This window comes from Monopterus albus, unplaced genomic scaffold (genome assembly GCF_001952655.1).
Source record: "Monopterus albus unplaced genomic scaffold, M_albus_1.0 scaffold202.1, whole genome shotgun sequence".
NCBI classification, from domain to species: Eukaryota; Metazoa; Chordata; class Actinopteri; order Synbranchiformes; family Synbranchidae; genus Monopterus; species Monopterus albus.
Window position 1 is genome coordinate 101,534 of NW_018128082.1, and position 21,251 is coordinate 122,784.

Genomic DNA, 21,251 nt, shown 5'->3' on the forward strand with positions numbered 1-21,251 from the left:
TATTAATTAAAATTGTATTATAATGGAATCTAATCTTTAATATTTTAATTTAATGGTGACAAACCCCACAATATATTATGCTAATGAACATTAAGATAGGTAGGTAAAGATGTCTGTCCTATTTCTGAAGACAGAAAGTGCAGGTTTTTATTAATAAGCAGATGCTAAGCATACATTTACTACCAACTGAATATCAGTGTCTACAGTCAAGCCCTTGATTATAGTTACTTTAATTACTGTGTAACGGGCTCTATTAAAACTTGAATGTAATTTTGCCTGATCTTCTGTCTTCATTAAGAAAATTTCTTGCAAAAGATACTCGTAATTAACGATATATGCAAGAATAGGCTCAATGATTAATTACATGGACTATTGTGGGTGTGGTGTATATTTTGTATCACTTGGGTGATGTAAGAATGTTAACACTGTTATTCTTTCTTAGTATAATGTGTGTGTGTGTGTGTAGAAGTGAATCATTTATTGCTTGCAAACCAATGATGGTAAGATGATGTCATGGGGTAGGACTAGATAAGTCTGACTTCTTCCTACTCCATTCAAGCATGTACTAGGTATAAGCAAATTGATATTGGGTTGTGTGTAAAAAGGTGTGTTGGTATATCAACTGTTGTATATGCTTGAAAGAATAAATCAAATCAAAGAAAATAGCCAATGGCATCTTTATATGTGTAGATTACACTAATCAAATGAAATGTAGTACAGGGCAATGGATGTTACATTTTTAATTCGCGTCTAAACTGTGGTTTAGATGCGAATATTCTTCCTAAACAGCAGGAGACCACTGATAGTTGAACTGAATCTGATTGTACTATACCATATAAAAGAGAAGTTAGGTTATTAAATATTTTAGGTGTTGCACTTTGCATACGGTCCCTGCGCACTCATTTCACAGCTGACTGCACAGAGACCGGTGTTCGGTGTGTGCGCAAAGGTCTGAGAGCGACTCGTTTGGATGAAAATTGGGTTGAAGCTTGTTTTCTACTTTAATACAGTTGGAAAGAGGCGCTGTTTATGTTTTAACAACGTTTCACTATGACTTATTGATCCGGGAGCTCACAGTTTGTGAATATCCTTTCAAAAAACTTAGCAAGGTCGTCTCAGGCTAACGCAACTTAACACAGTACATTAGTATCATTGTAAGCTAGGTTAGCAAAATCTTTAGTTCTAAAATAGGCTAGATTGGTTATAGCTTCTTTCTTTTTGCAGTCGTCATTAAGAGATTACCCCTCTCTGGGTGTAACTACTATAGTAGGTATATACCGACGGTACAGAGAAATATCCAATCGGTTGTTTGATCACATTGACGATCAGTCGTGGGCTTGAAATAAAATCACAAGTCTTCTTCGTCTAAGACCTAGACAAGACCGAATAAAATGCGGTCGATTAACCGCACCTTTTCCTTAAATTACTCTATTCCCTGACTCTCCTGCTATTCTTGGCTGTTTTATCAGTCTTTTATGGAGTGTGTCATCTCTTTCTCTTTTATTTACTGATTTCAAAGTTTGACTGTGAAAGTAGGAAACAGCTTGAACAGTATTGTTAAAATCCGCTCAAGGATCACTGGGGTGAAGCAAAGCGACTTAAATCTGTTGTTATCAATATAACTCAGGGAAGTGACAAGTATTTTGGCTTCACCTCATGAGATGGCTTTGCTGCCTTCAGGGTTTTCCATGTCGTATATATTTGTGCTTGCTTTACAGGTTTCCCCATCTTTATCCTCCCAGTGTCACTTAACATTGTTTTTATGTGCTGTGTGTGTGTGTGTGTGTGTGTGTGTGTGTGTGTGTGTGTATTTTACTGTAACAGCTGACCCAGTTGCCCCTGGTGGGATTAATACAAATCTTTATTTATTTGTTTTGATTCCAGTATGACACCAATACCACTTTCGAGTACTCTAACACTAGTTTTCAGTATCACATTGCACTGCGTGTACGTGTTGAGGAAAGACTTTGTGGCAGCAACTTCCCCTGTGGCCAAATATACAAGGCAGGGAGATAAATGCAGTAGGTGTTTGATTACTGATGATGACAGCAACAAAATACCTTTTGGAGGTATGGTCCACACTTCAGAATTCATTTTTGCTTGTTTTCACAACCCCATTACTGAGCTGTTGCCTACGATGACGCAGCTTTGCATCACGTGAATGCTGGGAGCTGGCACGCATTTAGTTGTTCAGAAGGCCTGGCATTGTTACTGGTTGGCATGTGAAAACTTCAAAAAGAAGTCCTTAGGCTTAGACAGTCATGATGTATGTGATTCATATCCTACATTAGAAGAACAAAACCTAGAGGGGATTCTATGTAAAGAGAGTGCTAATTGAAGCTGGTATTGAATCCATTTATGCAGCATTTGAGTGTGTGTTTGAGAGATGTTCTGAAATTGAGTGAGTCTGTGTGAATGTGCTGTTTGCCAATATGTGTTGAGCCAGTTACACTTCCTCCCATAGTGGCCTCTTGTGTGATAGTGCTGCAATACTGACTGCGTGTTGGCTGTTCAAAAGCATTACTCTTGATGCCAAGTACTGTATATGCAGTTCCTTGTTTGTCCAGGAAGGAAGTCTTGTATGTGAGCTATACTTTAGAAAATGAACACAGATCTACAGTAATGGCGGTCTTTCTAAGTCATACTGTAATAAAATATGATCTGACCTGAGCCATGATTCAGAGTCCACATTTTGTTCTGTGTTCAAGCTGTGCATCGCCACCAAATTGACAGTGCTTATCAAAATGACTAAAGACTAGGGGATCTTACTGGTGAGGCATTAATATATCTACCTCTTTTACTGAGGTAAAAGTCAGTCAGAAACAGTTGTTTATCGTGTTTAAAAATGACCCACTCTCAGACTGATACCATCGCAATCTTGATTATTAATAATAATTATTTCTGTCTTTCAGGAAGTAAAATTATTGCTACACTTTGCTGCCATAACGAATTACCCAATGCAAGATTTCTCAAAATAGTGCAATATGTAGGAAGTGTTACTCATAATCTGGTCTATAACTAGACAGATTTTAGGAACTAAACTACAAACTTAAATTGGGGAAAAAATAAATCTTTTCTTTGTGCTGATACATGCTTTTTTACTTGTTCCTCTGGAACACCCTGTGTGATGCAGATCATTTTCTTGAATGCATGTAGTGCTTTTTCTTACATTGTAAATGTTTTTTTTTTTTTTTTTCTTCCATAGGTAAACCATGATCTGATGTGTTAAAAATCTGGACTTGCCCTCACATTCATCAGTCATGTCTCAGTCTGAATCTTTTACGAATGTGTGGGATTGGTTATGTGTGCTTCGTCTGGAGCAATATTCGGAAGCATTTCAAAGCGCTGGGCTGACAACGTTACGACAGTGCCACAGCCTCACGCCAGATCAGCTGGAACGGATGGGCATCACTCTGCCGGGTCACCAGAGACGCATCCTGACCAGCCTGAACAAAACGCATGGTAATCGTGAGACACAGTCTGACACTCACTCTCACCTTCTATGGTCTGAGAGAGAGCAGACATCAGAGGAAACGGGCCATACTAAAGAGTTGCAGAGAGAGAGACCTGTACCTGTCACAGTGCATGAAGAACCTGGTAAGCAAAGGGAGAAAAGCGATGGAGAGTCAATGAGACCTACACCCAGGGAAAGACAGAAACCAGTCCCCAGGGAGAGACAGGTGTTCAGAATGAGAGGAGAAAGTGGTGGAAGAGAGGAGAATTCAGTATCTGCACAAAGACCAACAGCACCCAGGCGGGGAAAGGAGGAAGAGAGGAATGGAGGAATAGACGGAGAGAGGGAAAGCCCTTTGGCTAAAGAGAGGACTAGGTTTCGCTCAAGTGCTCCAGTGGACTGCCCCTCTTCCCTCCTTGTCTCTCAGACCCCCGATGCCTTTTTACCCCCTGTCCCTCCCCGAAGCATGCCTAACTGCCCTCCACAGCGCTTCACCTCTGCTCTGAGGCTCTCACCTCATCCTCAGATCCCTGTCTCCCCTAAAGAGGACAGACATGCGGGTAAAGCCCCAGATGTACAGAAAAGATCTGCATCCATGTGTTCAACACCTACCCATACCCCCACCCAAACTCGGCCTCAGACATTACCTATTCAGCCACCCACCCAACATTTGTGTAGTGATGGAGGAATAAAAATCTCACCCATCTCTCCCATTTCCTGCATCAGTGATGACAGAAATCCTCCACCTCTCCCGCCAAAAGTAGGGGGAGGCCCTAAAGGTCCACCACCGCTTCCACAGCGGCTTCCTTCTCCCAGAAGAGACAGGTATGACTGTTGTTTTAATGGATGTTAATGTAGGTTTTATGGGTGTTTACAGTTCACTAGTTGGCTGTCTTTTAGCATTCTTGGTTTTTAAGCCCATCCCTTGGTCTCTGTGGATGAGGCCTAGGATTTTGGCTTTTCACACCAACAATGTACTATATGTGTATTGACTTCAGGTGGAGGACTATTTAAGGAGTGAGTTTTAGTAATGTGCAGTTCATCTAAGTGTGTCAACTTTCCTTTTTATATAGCAGCCTCAAAGATAAATGGTGGTCACTCACTGGTTTGTGTGTGTTGAGATAAATGTTTTAACTGAGAACTTGTCAAGAATTTCACCTGTGTGAAATTGTATTTGGTTTTAGAGGGTGGTGCTGTCATCTAGTGGACAAGATGGTAAATGTATCTCCTGTCAAATTCAGTAGTAGAAAAAAAATTTACTGGTGACTTCTCAGCACTTCCTCGAATAGAAATTAGACACTTCCTGAAACTGAAAGGCTGAAGCACATTCAGTGTCTGGGTGGACCTGAAGTTCAAAGGCCCATTTGAACAAGGCCTGTTGACTGTGCATCCATCAGCAGACTGAGCCTATCTGTGAAGCTGCATGCAGTCTGTCTTGTGGTTGCTCGTACCTGACCAACTGACTGTCTGTTTCAAAGATTGTAGAGACGGTTTCATGACTAATGTATATTCCTGTTTTTTGTATAGTTTAAATGTTTTTCACAGGTAGTATTGTTGGTTGTTTTGAATAATCATTTGTGTGCATTTATGTTTGCACAATTGTGGTTATGTATAAAGCACTTTGTGTTTTTAAGAGGCTGCACATTGTCTTTAACAGCAGTTATAGGGAAAATAATATTTTTTGTTTACTAATAATCCTGTTGGTCTTTTATTGTACGTTGTGGCAGTAGTGTACAAGATTTGGAGCTCTTCCTTTTTCCTCTGTGTTCTGTCACCATTTAAAGAAAAAGAAACTTAAACCTTGCCTCGACTTTGGGGTACTTCTCTTATGAGTAATGTATGTATGTTCTTTGTATTTTAAAGGGAAACTAACAATAGAGAGAGGGAGGAAGTTACAATGGATAACAACATAGGACAGTTTAAATTCCTCATTAGCCTCCATGAATGACAGGGAGAAAGAGAGAGTGCTAAATAAAGTTAGAAAAACAAAATGATTTATTACCAGGAGCTACGTTCAGACTTTGTATAGCCTCTACCAACATATGTTCCTACACATTGTTGTCGCTCACTGTCTTGTTTCCTTGTCACTCTGCCTTTTTGCCTCCTCCCATCTTCTGTTTAGCTGGTTATTTCCTCCTACTTTTTTTCTCCTCTCCTATTGTGCGTGTGTTTGTTTAAGATTGTTGTATCACTAGCCAGTGGACTCCTTTTTAACGTGTCTGTACAGGTAATATAACTATACATATCGTATCTCTACACGTCCCTTCTCTGTCTCTACTTGTCTTTAGCATGCATGCTCTTCTTCTCTTCCTCCTCCCTCTGGTTTGTGTTACGGTTTCTAACGAGGAAGACTGTCTTTCTTTCTTTGTTCATTTTTTACGCTGTGTTGTTGCTGTGTTACACATATTTTAGTGAATAGAAAATTTGGTGCTACTAGTGAGACTTTTATTGTGTTTACATTAGTTTATTTTATCATGACCAGAGTAAGGTAGTTAATGTTTTTTATAAATGATGCTGTGGGAAACAGTAGATATCCTGCTCTGTCCTGGGGCTGTGCAGGGTTAGAGAACATTGGTATGGGTGTGGTACCAGTATGTCTGTGAAGAATAGAAAACTAGCAAGATGGAATTTTGCAAAGGCATCCTTGACTTGCTTGAGAGCAGTTGTTTCTAAGAAGATAAAAATGTGCCTTTAGCTTCACTGCATTCCCCATCAGCAATAACATCCTGACTGTTTTTATACAAAAGAGTTATGAACATAGACTGTGAGTGAAAGCATGGATTACCTTGCTGCAGTATTCATTTCTGACAACCTGATGTGTTGTCCTTGTATTTAAAATGACAGGCACACCGTGCAGTTAACACACAGGCTAGCTTAACTCATCTGTCTGCACCATAACTTGTGTGTCCATTAGCCATTTTTAGGTGATCTTGGGGTTAAAATGTAGAATAATTATAATACATGTACTTTATGTGTGAGGAGAAATGAGTACTCATTGTCAGCCTATTGTCATCTGTGACAGCGAGCAGGTTAAATATAGCATCTAGCTAGCGGCCCCCTTCTCAGTACTCTTCTTCTGGAAAAAAAGGAGGAACTTTGTCAATGGGTCAGTTTCCTGTAATTGTTGGTCCTTTTTTTGTTTTTTTATTTAACAAAGATAATGACTAGCTTTTATATTTAGAATCACACATTTAATTTAAAGCGGTCTCAAAAGTGTGTGCATAAAGATTCAGTGTAATTTGTCCACAAGGGCCACACCATGGTCCACATCATGTCCTGTTCATCTAAACCTTGTATATTGTTGAAGTGTTATACAATATATGGTTTTGACAGCTAATGTACATTATTTTGTTGATGGTTCGGTTCTGCTGTTTCCCGTCCGGCCTTTATTTAGACGTTACTTCCTGTTTTTGTTTCACCTTTGTTTTGGTCTTTTTACGTTCTTCATCACTCACATTAGTTTCACCTGCTTCGTTATTGTTTGCACCTGTTTGCACCTTTATTTAGGATTGAGATTGTTCTAGACCCCAGCTCTGACTTTCCAGCACTGTCTTCGGTTTTGGTATTTGTGTTTCTGACCCGGACTGTTTCCTTGGATTATTCTGTTCTGCCTTGCCCTCTTAAATTCGGACTGCTTATGTGTATTGGCTTAGCGGACTTATCTTTGGACAATGCGTTTTGGATTCTCTTGATGTATGTGTTTGCTGGCTCTGATCTTGGACTGTTATACCGACATGTGAGTTTTGTGTTTTCACAGTGTCTTGTATGGTTTTTTTGTTTACATTAGTTCTCTTATTAAAGAGACGGTTTTGTTCATCACTTCCTTGTCTGGCCATTTAATAAGTTCACCAAACCGTTTCGGCAGCATCACGTGCCGTTTCTGACAGTATGACCACTTAAAATTTTTTTTTTTAATTTTTTTTTTTTTAGACTCATTAAACAGCTAGCAGGTCCAAGTTGATGGTGCACTCCTGCTGTTGTTAGAGCTTTGTGACTTGTCGTATTGTGCTAGTTCTGTCACTCTGTTTTAAATTTTCTGTGTATTACTTGTCTGGTGAAGAAGAGAATTACCTATGTAGAGATACTGCTTGCAGCCAATGATGCATGAATAAGATGATGTTATGGGGTAGGACTGGATAAGTCTGACTTCTTCCTACTCCATTCAAACATGTACTAGGTATAAGCAAACTGATTCTGGATTAGCATTGGTTGGATTTGTGTAATTATGTGTGTGTTGATGTCATTGTTCTGCATGTTTGAAAGAATAAATCAAATGGCAACCTCCAAGGTTGAGTAATGAAGCCAATGCGGTGCTAAAACTTGCAGTTCCTTGAATGGCCACTTGAGGATGAGTGAAGTAGTAGCGGTATGGCAGCAGCCAGGCTTGAGCTTCAAAGCTGCTCTTCAGAAAACCAATGGGGGATGTCATGGTGGGTTTGTCCACTATTTATATACACTCACTGGTTCTTTCCCATTTTGACTTAAGTGATTTTCACTACAGTTTGACCCAGGAATGGTGCAGATTATTTGTAAATTAAATAAAATAAATTTCTCCAAGCTCAATGCTATTTAACTGTGCTGTGTAACTAATAGGCATATGGCTTCTGCCTTTTCCAAGCAAAGCAGCTGCAATGAGATCAAAATTCAGATAAAGGGAGGAATAAAGAGGAACTTTCACAATACTGGTTGGAAAGAAACCGGGCCTGTGTACTCACTCTCAACTTTCCCGTCAGTATGGCAATAGTGTACTATTTAAGCTGTTGAAGTGTATGAATTAATTAGTTGCACAGTTTTGGAGTTTATGTGTATTTATGATAAACGGTAAGCTTTGGAAAAAGAGTAATAAAGCAGAGTGCATATATCATTACTGTATGAATAGCAAGAAAGAAAATCAGCTATAAACAAGGCAAATGTTCTGTATTGTGTAGGTATATGATGTACAGTTATAGCTTATGTGTTTGTAAACAGTGTTTTAACAAAATTTTGGATCATGAAAATACTATAAGCCAAAATACAGTGATGTAAATATAAAGAACCATATCTGTAGATTTAAGACACTATGTTGATGTGCATTGTTTTCACATGCAAAACCACCTGCCTTTTATGTTTGGATAAACAGCGGATTAAATGAGTAAATTAGCTGCGGTAATGTTTGCATCAGTTGTGTATTTCCTTCCGATGCCAGCCCTGTTGTCCCTGTGTGTGTGTGTTGCATTGGGAAAACAGTTACACAGTTCTTGTTTCAGCTGACATCACGATTTTAATTTGTGCAGTGAGAACAACTTTTGGACCCCCAGACAGAAGTGTAGGAAGTAGCTAGGGAGATGTGCATGTGAGATACATAGCATACCACTACCATAGCCCAACTCTGAGGAATCATTTGGAAATGAATGGCTGGATAAATATGTATGTACTGTACACTGTACAAGCTAAGTGTCAGTATGAACTCATATGGGAGCGCATTTAATGTACACTATATTGCCAAAAGTATTCACTCACCCATCCAAATCATTGAATTCAGGTGTTCCAACCACTTCCATGGTTACAGGTGTATATAATCAAACACCTAGGCATGCAGACCGCTTCTACAAACATTTGTGAAAGAATGGGTCGCTCTCAGGAGCTCAGTGAACTCCACCGTGATAGGATGCCACCGGTTCAATAAGTCCAGTTGTGAAATTCCCTCACTACTAAATATTCCACAGTCAACTGTTAGTGGTATTATAACAAAGTGGAAGTGATTGGGAATGACTCAGCCACGAAGTGGTAGGCCATGTAAAATCACAGAGCGGCGTCAGCGGATGCTGAGATGCATAGTGCACAGAGGTCACCAACCTTCTGCAGAGTCAATAGCTACAGACCTCCAAACTTCATGTGGCCTTTAGATTAGCTCAAGAACAGTGTGTAGAGAGCTTCATGGAATGGGGTTCCATGGTCGAGCAGCTGCATCCAAGCCTTACATCATCAAGTGCAATGCAAAGCGTCGGATTCAGCGGTGTAAAGCAGGCTGCCACTTGACTCTAGAGCAGTGGAGATGTGTTCTCTGGAGTGATGAATCGCACTGTCTGGCAATCCGATGGACGAGTCTGGGTTTGGCAGTTGGCAGGGGAACGGTACTTGTCTGACTGCATTGTGCCAAGTGTAAAGTTTGGTGGAGGCGGGATTATGATGCGGGGTTGTTTCTCAGGAGCTGGGCTTGGTCCCTTAGTTCCAATGAAAGGAACTCCTAATGCCTCAGCATACCAAGACATTTTGGACAATTTCATGCTCCTGACTTTGTGGGAACAGTTAGGGGATGGCCCCTTCCTGTTCCAACATGACTACACACCATTGCACAAAGCAAGGTCCATAAAGACATGGATGAGTGAGTTTGGTGTGGAAGAACCTGACTGGCCTCAATCCTTTGGGGATGAATTAGAGCGGAGACTGCAATCCAGGCCTTCTCATCCAACATCAGTGTCTCACCTCACAAATTTTTCACCACAATATGCTGTAAAAACATTATACCAGCACGCTTGTGTTGTGCTGGTATAATGCATTGTTTGTTTACCAAGTATCCAGAGGTATGCTGTGTTTACATGGAGATTGTGTTATAAGGTGAGGCAGGTTCAGTCTTGCTGCTAAAACCAGAAGCAGAGAGAGAAAACTTGGCATTTAATAAGAGTAGTGGGACGGCAAGAAGACGCATGCTCCAGAACAACAGCCGATAATGTGGACTCAGTCTGGCTACCAGAGTTGTCAGCAGAGTGATTCAGTTTTTTTTTTTCTCTTTATAGCTTTTACTACAGAATGAAAAGGAGGAAGACAGGGAGGGGGGTTGTAAAAGGAAGAATGGTTTTCTTGCCAACAGAGGATGTATAGAATCACCCGTCTGTCTGGAATTTTCACCTGATCTCAGATTAACATGGTGTCTGAGGGCTCATCTCCTGATTTCCGAACCTTTGTTGACCTGTCCTGTACTCCTTTATTTGCCAGCCCCTCTCCCACCAAGACAGTCACTGATGAGATGCAGAAAGACCAAACCCCATCACTTCTACCTCGCATCAGGATACCACAAACTCAAGACGCACAAAAATCAAGTCAACCTGACACTCAGCCGGCTCCTAGGATCTACCAGCCTCCTCGTGAGTTCAGTAAGTCTATTCAGCATATAATACCTATTAAAATATGAGGATTTTATGACTTTATTAAACTGCTTTAGTAGAAAGAAATGAGGGCAAGAAACAACATAGGTGTCTGGCTGGATCTGAACTCCTGAAATTGTATTTCATGGTCGGTATCTTAACCCTTAAGCCACGTAGTGTTCCTATCCTTGCACACAACCCAGGATCCAGTCAGGCTAGTTTGCAAACTTGGCTCCACTTAAGGTTTAAGAGTTGATACAGTCTGCCATCCAAACCTTAAAGTTCCTCAGCAGTTCTTTACTCCTGTGACCAAACAGTTCAGTGATTTATCAAAAGCGACCGGAAACAGTCTAAAGTGCCTGCACAGTATTTTAATTAAAATATGTGCTTATGTTCTGCTTTTATTTTTATATGTTTTGCTGTGAAGCACTTTGAACACCCTTGAGTGTTGTAAAGTGCTATATAAACAAATTAAAATTATGCTGCAAATATGTATTTTAGGCTTTAGCATTAGGCTTCACTTGAGTACTTGCATGCTTATGTTATTGTAATGTTACTTGTGTACTGATATTTATAATCAAACATGTCTTCCTGTGTGGTTTTATTGAAGATCTTCTGCTTAGATCAGAAGTGCCACCATTACATGCATCCTCTGCAGATTTTTGCCCCACATTGGCACTGTACAGGAGTGTTTTGATGAGCCCATCCCTGTATTATTGTTCTACCGAGAACTGTTTGAAAGCATGCAACAATGCTCTGTCAGTCATAGAGGCCAAGTAATAGTTGCTGGCATGACGGTAATGTGCCACAATTGTGTAAGGCTAAAAGCAGTGCCATGCTATGGTATGCCTAATTATGTTTTCATTAATGCGTAGTCACCAGAAAATAAGACTTGTTGCCTTTTCTTTAGCTTAGAATGAACCTTTCATACCTACACAGGAGCGGGTCTCCTATCATTGTGGTCACCATGTTCAGACATTCTTCTGGTTATTTCCAGTCTGTACCTTATTTTCCTATTTTTTGCCACCATCACCAGACAGTCACCCACTTCATTGTTGACCTTGATATATTTGAGTTATGATGCCAGTCTCCTAACACTAACCCTAAAAGGTTTTGTGAAAATATATAAATCATATTCAAGTTATTAGCTTCTGTATGCTTTTGCAATCACCCACACGCTTCCTTTTCTTTATTTTACAGACAGTTCACATATGAGATTAACTGGAAGAACAATAAGCTTGAAAATCAACTTGAAAATATTGTGACATTTTATTATCTAAAAAAATAATCTGTAAATAGTCTGCAGCAGCTATTTAGATTTTATTGTCTTATATCTAGACAAGGGTTAAAACAAAAACCTTTACAGATTATCTTTAGTGTCCTGCCACAGAAGTCAAAGATGCAAAGGTTGATCAGTTTTTGCTCATACCATAGACCTATTAAGACTGTCCTAAATTTATTACACTTGCAGTTCTTACATCAAAGACAGTCCTGATATACTCTCACCAGCCAATTCTCTTCTCTACTGATCTTCATGAGGTTTCCTTCTTTAATTTGCGATTTGTGATATTGGGCTACATAACTAAAATTGAACTTAACAGAACTAAAGGTACAGAACTAATTAAACTAGTTACTCAGTTATCTGGATCTGGATTAGAGATGGTTTGTTATTCTATGTTTGTGAGCACAGAAACTAAATGGTCTGGGAAGGACAGCTGAGAGTGCTACTAGGTGCTCTAGGTTACTCTAGGTACCATTTGTGAGTGCAGTATGACTCTCTTAAGAACTATGTAGCTTTTCTGGTTGAGCGCCTACAATAAATAAATATTAAGAGGTAAATTTCAGTCTAGCGCATGGGATAATATAACGATATCAAGTATATTTATTACACAACGATTAGACAACACAGTACCTGTACAGGTATGTGTCAAAAAATTAGAATATCGAGGAAAAGTCCATTTATTTCAATAATTTGTTTCAAAAAGTGAAACTTGTATGTTATATTAGTTCACTGCACACAAAATGAAATATTTCAAGCCTTTATTTGTTTCAATTTTGATGATTATGGATTAAAGACAAAAAAAAACCCAAATCCAGTATTTCACAAAATTAGAATATCATGACAAAGTTCAACATTGTAGGCTCCCTGTGTCCCAATCTAGTCAGCTAATTAATGCAAAACACCTGCAAAGGTTTCCTCAGCCTTGAAATTGTCTCAGTCTGGCTTAGTAGGCTTCAGAATCATGGGGAAGACTGCTGACTTGACGGTTGTGCAGACGACCATCATTGACACCCTCCATAAGGAGGAAAAGTCTCAAAAGGCAATTGCAAAAGAAGCTGGATGCTCACAGAGTGCAGTATCAAAGTATATTAACAGAGTGTTATGAAGAAGGGAAGAATGTGGCCAGAAAAGGTGCAAAAGTGACAGGGATGACTGCAGCCTTGAGAGGATTGTCAAGCAAGGGCGATTCAGAAATCTGGGGGAGCTTCATAAGGAGTGGACTGAGGCTGGTGTCAGTGCATCAAGAACCACCACATACAGACGTCTGCATAACATGGGCTACAGCTGTAGAATCCCATGCGTCAAGCCACTCCTGAACCAAAAACAACGTCAGAAACGTCTGTGCTTGGCTAAGGAGAAACAGTACTGGTCTATTGCCCAATGGTCCCAAGTCCTGTTTTCAGATGAAAGCATATTCTGCATTTCATTTGGAAATCAAGGTCCCAGAGTCTGGAGGAAGACCGGAGAGGCACAAAAGTCAAGCTGCTTAAAGTCCAGTGTGAAGTTTCCACAGTCAGTGATGGTTTGGGGAGCCATGTCATCTGCTGGTGGGGATCCATTGTCTTTTATCAAGTTAACAGTCAACGCAGGAAATTTTAGAGCACTTCATGCTTCCCGCTGCCGAGCTGAAGATTTTATTTTCCAGCAGGATTTGGCACCTGCCCACACAGCCAAAATTACCAGTACCTGGTTTAATAGCCATGGAATAACTGTACTTGATTGGCCGGCAAACTCACCTGACTTAAACCTCATTGAAAATCTATGGGGTATTGTCAAGAGGAAGATGAGGGAACACAGACCCCGAAATGCAGACAAGCTGAAGGCCAGTCAAAGCAACTTGGGCTACCATAACACCTCAACTGTGTCAAAGGCTGATCGCCTCCATGCCACGCCGCCTTGATGCAGTAATTAATGCAAAAGGAGGCCCAACAAAGTACTGAGGACATAATGCAGTACATTAACACACTTTTCAGAAGGCCAACATGTGTTTAAGATCCTTTTTTTATTGGTCACATGAAGTATTCTAATTTTGTGAAATACTGGATTTGGGGTTTTTTTTTGTCTTTAATCCATAATCATCAAATTGAAACAAATAAAGGCTTGAAATATTTCACTTTGTGTGTAGTGAATATAACATACAAGTTTCACTTTTTGAAACAAATTATTGAAATAAATGGACTTTCCCTCGATATTCTAATTTTTTGGCACATACCTGTACAGAAGCTGTTTCTAATGAACAGGTAAGCTAAAAGTCTTTGTAAACATTTGAACTAATATAGTGTCTTATGATGACATCAGTAACATGACAAGAAAGTGAAAAACTTGTAACAAACTGTCCTGGTGAAATTATTAGGGTTCAACTACAATCACTCAACTTACACTTTATTAGGTACACCTGTACAGTTGTATGCGATTCAATACAACACTTCCACCTTAACATCTGCATTTATGAAGCTCAAAATGTTTCACTTTTTTTAGGAGACCTACTTTTAAAAAATAAAAATGAAAGTGGCTGAGGGCTCCATGTTTTATATTAGGCTACTAGGTGCTGACATCACTGAATGACGCAAACAAACTTGACAGTGTAACTCATTGGATTGATAGGCGATTGGCAAATAATTCAGTGCCAGAGGAGGGCGGGATATCTGTGTATTTGATTGGATCCCAGGTTTACTGAGCGAAGTTCTGTTTAATGTTTTTAGTTTTACAATGCATGCTTTGTAGGCTACATACTGTATACTCTCTGAACCTTTAGCTGAGCTACTCAGAATCGGGTAGTGAGCTACTGGTAGCTCACAAGCGACATGTTGGAGACCCCTGGTCTACATGAACACAAAAGTGGCAAAACCTAAGCACATCATTCTCATGCATAGGAGAAATGAACAACCACATATAAGGAGAAAGAGATGAGTACAATATGAACACAGAGAGAGAGAGAGAGAGAGATGAGTCTAGGAGCCCTGGAGGACGAAGATCCAGATCCAAATACCTGAATGAGGCATTGACAGTCAGGGGAAACTGAGAGATCCCAGGATGGCAGATGATCCAGCACTGAGAGGATAGGAAGAAAAAGTGAGTGAGAGAGAGAGAGAGAGAGCCACACAGCTTGGATGTTCACACGCTCAAGGGAACAGTTTTTCTGTTCTTGTTCACCAAGCACATCATTGTATTCTTTTCTAGTGAGAAGGAATGTTAATGAGTTGAGTATACCTATGAGTTGTAAGTGACCCAGATAAAGTGGGCTTCAAAATGGATTTTCAGCATTGCTCATTTTCTGGATTTATTTCCTCTTTACATCTATCCTGACTGGCTTTATAGTCTGCACTTTGTTTTTGTCTGTGTGTATGTTTTTTTGTTTAATCTTTTGCTGGAAATCACATCCCTCCACTAAGTAGAGCTGCACTTCATTTGTTCTCATTTTCTGCTCCTTCCCTCAGGGTTGGATTCTCTTGATGATAATTCTGAGTACGAGGATCCCGACTTGTTTTACCCTGGCCCTCGTCCCATGAACACACCAGACAGGGTATGTAGAGTGAGTGAAAATGTTTCCTTCTTTTAATGTCTTCTTCCTCCTCTCCTCCTGCACAGTATGAATGATGACCGTCTTCCCCAATAGGGTATGTCCCTGCACGTTCCCAGGCAGACAAAGGGGCACTACAGTTCCGTGTGCAGTGATGATGAGCTGTTGGATTCTGATGATGAGTGAGTCATGCATCAACACCCAAATAGACCACGTACACAGAAACACACATTGTTCAGTAGTTCAACTGCTGAGCAACCAGAGAGATGCAGTATATTTGGCCTTTGTTTTCAATACATTACTGATTTTGGTAATCCGCATATAGCTTAGGCACAGTATCTTGCTCACCCAGTCGAATTGTTCTCAGGCTTTTTTGTGCATGCTCATATGGAACAGGCTGTTGCATTTACTGTTCCTTTATTCACTGTAAGTTAAATGTGTTCATCTTACAGTTGACTAGAATTTGTTCTTGACTAGTCAGTGCTGTAAGTCTGAATATATTTATCTGTGTAATACTGTATGGTGTAGAGTTCTGCCACATTGCACACTGCAGTAGGTAAAACTGTGCTACAGACTCCTATGGAATGCCCACTGATCTGTGTCATTTACAAATTATTACCTGTGCTGTTTTAGTATATGCATTTACATACATTACCTGGTATGGTAAGGTGTGGACAATTCAGAGCCACTGGGGTACACTCATTTTGTGGCAAGACAGGTTCTGCTAAACTATGCCAACTATCATTCCATATCATTGCCACTGTTGCTTGGCTCATCCAGCAGAAATTTAATTAGCATATTTTCACTTACTCTTGTCTTTTTAAATGTGTATTATTAGACTGTTAGTTTGTGCTTATTGCCAATTAGCTTGATTGGTTGAAATCACACTGTAAATATGAGGTGTAGAATGGGGTTAGATTATAGTGACTACTTATATTACACACTGAACACACTGAGAAATACATATGTCAGATCAGGTAATTTAAATAGAAATGCACTTTACTGAGTACATCGATTCCAGTTCAGTATCTCTAGTCAGTGGAAAATGGTAACGCCATACAGTATTTAGTACAGTACATTATGTATTTTCTTGATTACTAAAAGACTGATATGTTGTTGGTCTTGCTTCAACACAATCATTAGAGATTGATTGGTTAAACAAAGACAATATTATTATAGAAGAGTGTGTGACAGGATTAGAAGTTGTATTTTTAAGTTGTTATGACTGAATGGATGAAAACTACTACTGAAATGGGTAGTGACACTTCGAAATACCTCCCATATTACAATTAATAGTAGATTTATATGTATAGAAAATGTATACATTATTATACGAACATATTTGCAGGTTTCTTTTTGTTAATTTTGTATTGTCAGTATGTGTGTGTTAATGTACGTCCATATTTCTGTCCGTTCATAGTCCTACCTTATGGCAGGAGGAGGGTCTCAGCAAGCAGATGGGCAGTGTCTACCTGCCCGACACCGGCAGACTGGCTTCAGCTGCTAAAGAACAATGCTCTCAGCACGCCGCTGTCATCAAGATGGGCTGGCTGGACAAGAATTCACCTCAGGGGTGTGAATGACAACACATAAACACACACACACGCAGGCTGAGGCTCTGCTAAATAGTAGATCAACTGCCAAACATGCTTTGTGTGAAGCACTGAAACAGTAATATAAAATAAATTGGCCACCATGTATCAAAATACTACTCATCTTATTAAAGCAGTGCAGCTATTCCAGTTCTTCTTGTATTATGCTAAAATAATTAACTGTACATGTTTGTACATGTGTTTGTGTGTGGCGTGTCCTACACAGGGCCATTTATTACCAGAGACGATGGGTAAAGCTGGATGCTGACTATTTGAGATACTTTGACAGTGACAAGGTAAAAACACACATACAGGAAAATCACACTGGTCACTCCTACACACATTGATGTATTGAAACACAAGAATAGACATACAGTAGGCAGGGTCAACATGCTGTCCCATCCACATAGACTGTTAAACACACACATCTGAATGGTGGATACAGGTCTGTTTAACAGAAGTTGTTACTCTGCTTTTTTTAGGATGTGTATTCCAAGGGCATTATCTCAACAGCCTTCATCACTAATGTGTACAGTGTGGGAGAGCACAGGTTTGATGTCGCCACAAATAACCGAACTTTTATCTTCAAGGCTGAAAGTGAAGGTCTGTCTGATTTATCTGGTCATCTGTGTAGGTGCTTTGCACACACCCAGGCTAATTTATTTTACTGTTTGTGATATGTCCTGTCCATATGTCTCATGCCTGTATTTAGTTCATATACATTTATGTATGTATGTTTTATTAGACACGTTTATTCATGTGCTCACCTTTCCAGCTGAAAGAAATGACTGGGTGACTGTACTAAATGACTGCACCAGGTGGCGCCATCAGAGCAGCACCATGAACACTGGTTCACCACTGATTCCAGACTTTAAGGGCTATCTGGAGCTCAAAGGGTTACGTTCCAAACTTTATACCGTTGTTGCTGCAGATAAGGTCTTCCTCTACAAAAGCATTGAGGTAAGAGTCGTTTTGTGTGTTATTACAGAGATGAGCAGCGTGAACAAACCACAGCAGCGTGAACAAACCTTGCGTTTCAAATCAATCTGTTAGTTTGCTCTATATTTTGTTCTTTATTTTGTAAGATGCTATACAGAGGAAAATGAGTGCTGCTACAAAACAACAGTGCTGTACTGAGCGATTAAAATGCATCTGTTGATCAGTAATGGAAATAAAAACAGAAATGATGTATCCTTTTTTCTTCCAGGACTTTCGAATTGGAGTTGGCATCACATCCATTGAGATGAATGTAGGAAATGTTAAAGACACAGATCGCCGTAACTTTGATCTCACCACACCTTACCGCATATTTAGGTACTATATGTTTACGCTAAACTCAAAACTGTTGATCTCGATATGTGCTGCGTGTATCCATGTCACATGCTGGAAGTATGCTGTCTATACACTGACTATTCTTTTTCTCATCTCAGCCATGGGTTTCTGTTTTCTCAAAAGGATTAAAGTGTAAAGATAAACATTTGTACTTGTAAGTCAATGCTGAGTTGGTCTCAGTGCTAAGATACTTAATAGAAATGAGATCATGTTGATTTCCTGAAAGCTTTTACCATCTATCTTTCTTCAGGGTCCTCAGCTGGACATCTTCTGAGAATGTGAAAAGCCTTTTGTATGAGAGAGAGAGTGTGTGTGTGAAGAAAAGGGAGGATATGTCTGTGACCAAGTGCATGTGTTGGTGTGATATGTGTGTGTATGTGGTCTTTGGCTGACAGTGCAAGGGGCTCAGCTTGACAGGATGGGGAAATGTGAAAAGGCTTGTGTATTTATATAAGAGTTGGACTTTGTGTCTGTGTGTGTCTTGGTCTGTAGTGTACATTTACTGTATCTCTGTGTCTCGCTGCATGTTGTGTGTGTGTGTGTGTGTGTGTGTGTGTGTGTGGTATATGAGGAGATATTTCAGGAAGGGGACCAAGAGTGTGTGTGTTTTGGATGCATGTCTTTTGTACAGACCATTTGAGAAGTGTATGTACGTGTATTTTAGGGACAGACAGAGCCAACTTGTCAGGCAGATGAAAAGAGGAAGAGTTCAGACATGAGTGTGTGTTATAGTTTCCAGTCTTTAAGAGTCACTACTGAGTGAGTACACACACACACAGGGCTTTGCCATTTCTGTCACTTGGTAGCTCTGTCACTGTCATGTCGGCACCAACACTTGGCCGTGTGTTTGTCTCTCTCCACAGTTTCATTGCAGAGTCAGAGGTGCTAAAAGAGCAGTGGGTGACCGCCATGCTGAATGCCATAGGTGAGGCGCTGTCCAATTGCGAGGTGGCGAACCGCATCTGGGCAGAGCCTAGCAACAGTCTTTGTGCCGACTGTGGGGCTCCTAAACCAGAATGGGCAGGCGTCAACTTGTGTGTGGTGATCTGTAAACAATGTGCAGGTTTGTTTGTGTGTGGGTTTGGATTTAATGTGTTTTTGGTGTGTGCACCTGTTTGTACATTTGTCAAAGTGAATATATTCTGTTGAACAAAGCTTTGAAATTGTTTTTAGCCTTTTGTCTACATAAGTTTACATATAATCATACATCTTCAAACTGTGTTTAGAATGACACTGTACATGTAATATGTTGGTTTTATTTATTTATTTTTTCCCCTTTGCTGTGTTACGATGACTGATAGGAATTTAAGCCAAATACCAGTTAGCTTGGTGTAAACCCTCATATTTTAGTGGTTGCAGCCAACTTGTAAAATTTCACACTAGTGTTACACGATCTGCATGTAATTTGTCTTCAAAGTGTATGTGTCTGTCTCAGGAGAACACAGAGGACTCGGTCCTAGCATCTCAAAAGTTCGAAGTCTGAAGATGGACAGGAAAGTCTGGACTGAGGAACTTATACAGGTACACGAATATGCAGAAAATGTCTCCAGCATACAAGATGTTGCAACCATATTTGTTATCCTAGAGGGACAGAGACTGCTTATTCTTGACTAATTCATTTAAGCACACATAGAAATGCAGTTTTATTCATACTGAGGTACCAGTTTATTACGTTCATGTATATCAATTAAAATGGTCTAGTACAGAGGCTCTGCAGTTAATCATTGTGATGCTTACAGGGTTAGTCGTTTATTGAACTCTGTGGTATTATTTGAAGCTGTAGGAGAGGTGGTGTTGTAATGAGTTGCACTGAATTCCTTTACACACACAGTAGGGTTTGACAATATTAGAACCTGGTCCAGTGTAATGCAATGAAAGCAATAATACAAAAAGTTTACAGGCATACCTAATGAACTGCGCAGTGTATGTTGTTAGAACACAACACGTGGACCACACGTGCCTCCTACCGTTCCTAATGTGAAAATACTTCTCCAAAATCCTACCTGTGATGCAGGTGTTCCTGTTGCTTGGCAACGGGCAGGTAAACAGTTTCTGGGCAGCCAACGTTCCACCAAGTGAAGCTTTGACACCCTCGAGCAGCACTGAGGAGAGGCGGCGCTTCATCACTAACAAATACCGCCAGGGCAAATACAGGAAGTACCACGCTCTGTTTGGGCACCAGACAGAGCTGAACAATGTGAGTATAACTCAGTTTTGACTGCTTTAGTCTGTGTTGCCCTCATGTTTGCATTTGAACCCGAACTCTCTATTTTGTCTATCTGACATTCCATCAGAGTTATGAGTTAATCAGCATATCTTGTGAAATAAAGGCTTTCGTACACAGGGAGGATTTAGAGGCACTTAACAGGGTTGGTTTAGCAATCCACTTCTACTGTATTGGCTTTTCAACTCATCATTGTGACTTTGCTGCTAAATGCAGTATTGACTGTTCCTGTTGTCTCAGTACAGTGCATCCCTTAAGGCTTTTTAGCAGCCTGTGTGTATATGTCTCATAGAGGATCACAGAATGAGTTTTGTGAATGAATTATGCATGTACACACACACACACACACACACACACACACACACACTGCATATCCACGCCCTTACTCCTCAGACAATGGCAAAAATCCCAAAGAAAAAAGAATTAACAAAACATTCAGTGTGTTTTAGTCCTTTTAGTGTTTGTTCTTGTACTGGCCTATCATTTTCTCCTATGAAACCAAAAAAAACAAAAAAGATCAGTGAGCCAATTGGTGTAAATACAGTTTCTAGAGCCTAACGTTGTTGTTAATATGCACATTTGATTTTTAATATTTTTAAGGCAACATGACTATTCACTTTTCTCACATCTCCTGAATCAGTGGTAATAATGTAGCAGTATGGAGTTAACTCTTTTTTTTTTTTTTTTTTTTTTGTATTTCTTTTTTCTTTTTTCCACAAAGTC

At 39.9% G+C, this 21,251-nt stretch overlaps 1 protein-coding gene across 8 annotated transcripts in view; it reads left to right on the plus strand.

The window, feature by feature from the left end:
• The window catches only part of arap1 (ArfGAP with RhoGAP domain, ankyrin repeat and PH domain 1), a 56,274-nt gene that overhangs the window by 9,390 nt on the left and 25,633 nt on the right, over positions 1–21,251 (plus strand). For 6 of the 8 annotated variants that reach the window (XM_020618157.1, XM_020618160.1, XM_020618161.1 and 3 more), the window contains exons 2-13: positions 3,206–4,279; positions 10,430–10,587; positions 15,298–15,383; positions 15,477–15,562; positions 16,801–16,953; positions 17,199–17,268; positions 17,455–17,575; positions 17,748–17,932; positions 18,180–18,286; positions 19,168–19,367; positions 19,740–19,825; positions 20,319–20,501. In XM_020618157.1, the coding sequence (XP_020473813.1) occupies positions 3,261–4,279; positions 10,430–10,587; positions 15,298–15,383; positions 15,477–15,562; positions 16,801–16,953; positions 17,199–17,268; positions 17,455–17,575; positions 17,748–17,932; positions 18,180–18,286; positions 19,168–19,367; positions 19,740–19,825; positions 20,319–20,501 (2,454 nt within the window). In that variant the 5' untranslated portion in view covers positions 3,206–3,260. Of the gene's footprint in view, positions 1–3,205; positions 4,280–5,597; positions 5,682–10,429; positions 10,588–15,297; positions 15,384–15,476; positions 15,563–16,800; positions 16,954–17,198; positions 17,269–17,454; positions 17,576–17,747; positions 17,933–18,179; positions 18,287–19,167; positions 19,368–19,739; positions 19,826–20,318; positions 20,502–21,251 lie in introns of those variants that run through there. The other 2 variants (XM_020618159.1, XM_020618163.1) reach the window with 2 other exon arrangements.